The 5,710-nt window shown below is 43.3% G+C and overlaps 1 protein-coding gene across 1 annotated transcript; it reads left to right on the top strand.

The window, feature by feature from the left end:
• Window positions 1-635: 635 nt before the first annotated feature.
• On the top strand, window positions 636-5,178 carry LOC148019715 (uncharacterized). The gene is made up of 4 exons (XM_087699861.1): window positions 636-831; window positions 1,162-1,633; window positions 4,025-4,141; window positions 4,348-5,178. Exons 2-4 carry the CDS (start codon window positions 1,184-1,186, stop codon window positions 4,879-4,881), a joined length of 1,101 nt encoding a protein of 366 aa, XP_087555987.1. The 5' UTR covers window positions 636-831; window positions 1,162-1,183; the 3' UTR covers window positions 4,882-5,178.
• Window positions 5,179-5,710: the final 532 nt, after the last annotated feature.

A 5,710-nucleotide genomic window follows, 5' to 3' on the forward strand; every position in this document is an offset into this window, starting at 1 on the left:
CATCTATTTTTTGGAGTGTTACAAAGCACAACCACTTTGGTCTCAAATAAAGAAATGGTTAACCAAAGCAAATCTCAGCAACTCACTTAATGCTAACGTGGTGATGTTACTATGTGATAGAGGGTCCTTTGATGAAGAGTCCTTCAAGTTGATTCGAGTGCTATGGGCTCTAGCATTGTGGTTTCTATGGCTACATAGGAACTCCTTTGTTTTCCAAAAAAGGAAATAATATGACCTAGTCGAGTTGATTTGTGGCCTTAATAATAATTTCCTAGTGTTATGTGAAAAGCTTAACAATGACACCCATGTCTTCGAAAGGGCTTACAAAAAGCCTCCTAAGACACTAGCTTATGTGCGATGCATCCTTTTTTATGATGTTCAAATACTTACCTTCATATATATTTCAACTCCATTATCAAACTTCCAATTCTCTCATCTTTTTAATAGTTTCCGTAAAGAAAAGAGTAGCACTCCAACAACGACAATTAAATGCTTATAGCCTCCGCTTGGAGAGGCAAGGCAGAGAGAGAGAGAGAGAGAGAGAGAGAGAGATAGGGTCCAATGATCGCAAGATGCATAGGCCCTTCACTACGTGCAAAGTGCGCGGGTCTACCGTGAGTTTTTTTGTGAACAGAATTTAAAACTCAGAGGCAAGGCAACCACTGTACCCACAGATTCCCCGGACCCTCTTGCAAGGAAAAGATATTTTGATCTCTCAACGGCACTAAAATCTTCCCCCGAGGGCCGAGTCTCACCTCAGGCTTCTCTCCGACCCGGAAACCCTAGCCGCGACAGGGTAGCGCGAGGAGCAGGCTTCTTGTTCCTCATCAGGTTTGTCTCTACGCGCCCCCCCCTTCCTCCCTCTTTCTCACTCGTTGTCTCTTGATCTGTGTCTTCGACTTCATTCAAGAGTCTGGACGTCCACTGTGACTCCTCCGGCACACACGCACACAGATACAGACACAGACACACACACACACACACACTCTCTCTCTCTCTCTCTCGCTTTCTCTCTCTTTCTCTCTCTGCTGTGAGTGTGACTTCTGCACGTCCCTCTCGCTGCCTCCCTTGCGTCCTGCGGCCACTTGTGGCCGTCGTCACATGATTGGAGGACTTCTCCCGACTGCTAACTCGTGCCCGTAAGGCTTTCTCTCCTTTCAGGAATCGTCTCCGCTTGTCCCTAATGGCCGCCGTGGACAAAGGAAAGAGATTTGGCAGGTTCAAGCGCAAAGGTAAGTTTGTAAGGCCAGCCCCCAAAGGCCGCCAGGCCTTGAAGGCCTTCGAAGCGCACTCGAAGAAGCCAATTAAGCCGGACTATGCGAAGGGAGCCAAGAAGAAGGTCGCGTTTAAGCCGAAATCCACTGCGCCTGTGTCTTCTGCCGTCTCTTCCTCTTTCGATGGACTCATTTTCATGTGTAATTCTGCCACTAAGGATGACTGCTTTAAGTTTCATGTCTTTGGCTTCCCTGAGACCAAGAAGGACGTAGTGGCGAAAGTGAAGAAAGGCATGAAGCTGTTCCTTTACGACGTCGACCAGAAGCTTCTCCATGGAGTCTACAAGGCTTCCTCAGCCGGCGGAATGAACCTTGCTCCGGATGCTTTCAAGGACTCCACGCGGAAATTTCCAGCGCAGGTCAGTGCCATTTGATTCACGAATTCCCACCTCAATTGTCTATGGCACCGTGCTTCACTTCTGGGGCAAAGAGCTCGTGCTGCTGCTGTCTGGAGTTCCTCAAGTTAAAACAGGCAAACAAGGCGTCCGCCTTTATTGGCACAGACTTCCATGTGCGAGGAGGGTACTGTTAATACACCGACATCTTAGTGTGTCTGTGGCCTAGGCATGGCTGCTGTCAGCAACAACAAGGAAGTGACCAGACTGTGTCCGTCCTTTGATATTGTCTTCTCAGATACTCAGTTTGTAGAGTTTTGTTTTTCAAGTAAATGGCAAGAATACAGTTACTTGTGTCGTGCCTTAGATGATTGTACTTGGTTTCCTATTTTGTCACAAGTCACCTTATACGAAAGTTACCTGAAAGCAAATTATGAGGATACTCAGCCTGTAGAGTTCTAGTTTTTGAGTTAATGGAAAGAATATTGTTACTTGTGTTGTTCTTTCTTTAGGGTGGTTCTTGTTTCTTAGTTCAGGTTACTTCATATTCAGCAGCGGAAGTTCAGGGCATTGTTTACTTTTATTTAAGAGTTTTGTAGGCAAAATGAACATTGAGTGATACTTGCCTTTTAGAGAGCTTGTTAGACCTTGTGCTAGTTTTTGAGCTTTTGTTGAAGCGAGTCTGGTAGCAGAGTTGTATGACTGGCCAACAGGTGGGTTCGTTGTAAGAGATCCTTGAGGACCTTAACGGCATTACCCAGTTGAACACCTGTTTAGCTATGTGATGAATGGTTTGGAGGTAAGAGTACTCAATGCCTAGCCTTCAGCGATGCAGGGTCTAGAGTTCGAATTGCAACTATAATTTTTGAGGAGTGTTGGAGCTGTATATTGTCTCAGCTTGGTCTGATTCCAGACCATCTGCTCATTGATTGTGCTCAGTTTCTGAATCAGGTAACTTATCATTAGATCTGTGTGAGTGCTGACATAATTCTTTACATCAAGAATGGATTATGGAAGTAATTATATGTATGTGAAATTTTCGGACATAAACATATCTTTGCCATTGTTGCGCATACAAATTTGGAGTATACTATTTCATGAGGCCTCACTTCTTGACTTTGTGGAATAGAGTGAGTGATATTGAGAACATCTTCATTTGACAATGAGTGTGTTCTTGTTTGTAAGCTTTCATACCAGGTAGCCCTACTCCAGTGCATTGTTCCTAATGGTGTTGAATGTTGGACTGCGGATGCTATTTATGATATCTTTTAGGACTCCTGAAAAACGAAATTTTTGTTATCTTTTTGGTTACTTCCTGTTAGTGGCTTATTATGAGTCGGGCTATGCGCGCACAGTGCACAGGTTGTATCAATCAATTGAGTGGCAGAGGTTTTGTTGTCCATTGTTTTGGCTTTTGGTTGCTCTCTGCTAGCGAGCTTAATCAAGCCTGGCAATGCATCCAGTGACCTACCGTGTTTTGATGTATTTAGTGGTGCATGACTTAATTGCAACAGTATTCTGGCTGTAAGGATTGGTAGTTTGCAATTCCTAAGCCTGCTCTGTTACAGTATGATTTTAGCAGCAAAAGCAAGTGTTTTTTCTTTAATTTGACTTCCTAGTTTGTACATGACAGACAGCTATGCCTCCTGCACAGAGGGCTAGACTTGATTGGATATTTCACTTTTACTCTCATATGTTGGCACAGGGGTTCAACTGTGGCTCGATGTCTTCTAAGAGCCAATTTTGAACTGATGTTTTGCACGCTAGTTTCGTGTCTATATCTTGTGAAGCAGTAACTAGTTGGTTCTAAGCCAAACTATTTGAATTGAGTTATGCTCATAGAGCTTTTCACTCATTCTCTGTTGGTTCCTTTTTCCTTAACCTGCTTCAAGCACATTTGTAGCTGTAAAAGAACTGTTCTACATGCTTTTCTCTTGTCATGATTCGCTGAGAATCTTGTTTAGAGGTCAAGCCTGGTTGATTGTTCCAAACATTTCCTTAAATGCTTATTCTCTGAGGGAGCCTATATGATTGTGCTTATCTGACTCAAAGATCTGTTTCATATTCATCCTAAGGTGAAATTGTTTGAAGTCTTTACTGGCACATTTACTTTTCTTTTACCTTGTTGCTATTCTGGCCCCTTCTTGTCCGTCTTCTCTTGCATATGAGTGCTTCTACGACATGTTTCATAGAGCTTGACTGAACCGATTTGAAATGACAGTGTAGTTGAAGCACAATTCTCAAACTTGACTGAACCGATTTGCAATGACAGTATAGTTGAAGCACAATTCTCAGATCCACCAAATCTTGAATATATAGAAGCACTGGTTTGATTTGTTTTGATGGTTTCCTTCCAGGTCAAAAGGTCAGTAATTGCATGCAAGTGACCAGTTTTACCTGGGTTTTTGTTTGCAGGTTCGCTTCAGGGTCCTGAAAGAGTGTGCACCACTTGAGGAATTGGTCCTTAAATCTGCTATTAAAGAAAATTATGATGGTCGCAACAAGTTCAAGTGTGAACTGAATTTTGAGCAGGTAGTTGTCGCTTCTCTAATGGTCAAGGTTGTCTGTTGATATGGGAGGAAAATTTAAATGAGTCTTGTATTAGTAGAGTTGCGAGAAGATTATTGGGGATTGTCCTATATTCTCACAGTGAACCTAGTTTGAGCTGGTAAGATGCTTGGACTGTTTGTTTATGTATTCTTTGTGTCTAGTGAAGGTAGAGCTTGTGCCTCTTGCAGGTTCATAAGCTCATGCAGTTGTTTCATCCTCTGGATAGCCGAAGTTTGCCCAAACCTAAGCCTGGGAAAGTTCTGAGGCAGGACGCAGGACCAAAGGAGCAGAAACCCACTTTACCTCGCCAGCATTTCAGTTCTGGGGGTGTCTCGTATGCCAAGCAACCTACTAGTCTTTATCCCCCAAGGATTTATGAGACAGAGTTCCAGAGGGTAGATCCTTACCAAACCAGGCTTGTTTCTACCCTGAAGCCTGATACTGATTTGCTGGAAGCAGAGGCTGCTTTCTTGTACCGACAGAGGCTTCAGAGGCAGTTGCAGGAGCCAAGATTCGATCCATTTGTGGATCGCAGCTATGCATCAGACTCCCTGATCCCCCCTAGTGTTGTGCAGCCTCACAGGCCTTTATATCAGGAGGATATATACAGAGACCTGGGATATCCAAGAGAGTTGCCTGCAACAAGGAGCAGTGCCCTGTATGCGCTCCCTGTCTATCCCTATGAGTCAGTAGCTTATCAGCTGGCTCGACGTTACATGTGAGCTATGAAGTACAGCCTGATAGCTCGAACATCTGGCTGATTAGTGGTTTGTGCTCAAGACAGACCTAAAGTGATCAAACTGTATGTCCGTGTCCACTTATGCCATGATTTTGTAGCTTGGAAGTCTGGTTTATTTTGTGGCATGTGCCTCAATTACAGACATGAATGACTAAAAAGTTGGCCGTGAATGTCGGATGGTTCCTGCATTGTGGTCGTCTTTTGTCAGCTTGAAACGGTCCTGACTCCTTATTTAGCTTTGAATGGCATCAGGTGTACTGGTAACACTTTGTCGCTACAATTTGATTGCGTAGAACCGTAGACCTTTGGCCCTCCTGTCTTCTTAACTGCACATCAATGTTAGTTTTGGAGATCAATGATTTTACGGGACAATCCTGGATTGGTTCGCTTGGTGTGTTTCAGAGCTCTTGGTTTTGTTGCAGGGGACTTTTCTTTTACGTTAGTTAAAAGGTCCGTGAATCATATGACCATTGTCTATTTGCTATATGCCTGTAATTACTGGAGATGTGTTTAATTTTTCTTGCTGCCAAAGGAAGTCATCAGATATTTGCTGCAACTGACTTTAATTTCTGATTTTATGAGTTAAGCTATAAATCTTCTACTAATGGTTTTCTACCTGCTGCCCAATAGCAACTATTGTGTCTATTATTTTAAAATTCTCTGGTTCTGTAGAAAGTAAACCTGACCTGATAGTAGTGATTTTTCATCTTTGTGATCAGGACTGTCCAGGCTGTGTTCTCAGTCCATTTATATTGCGGAGTAATAATGATTCTGCATGCTCTTTGTGCGCGCGTTAATAAGTCTCAACAGCT

This window comes from Lygodium microphyllum, chromosome 19 (genome assembly GCF_053477565.2).
Source record: "Lygodium microphyllum isolate KBCC chromosome 19, Lygodium_microphyllum_v1.1.10, whole genome shotgun sequence".
Lineage (NCBI taxonomy): Eukaryota > Viridiplantae > Streptophyta > Polypodiopsida > Schizaeales > Lygodiaceae > Lygodium > Lygodium microphyllum.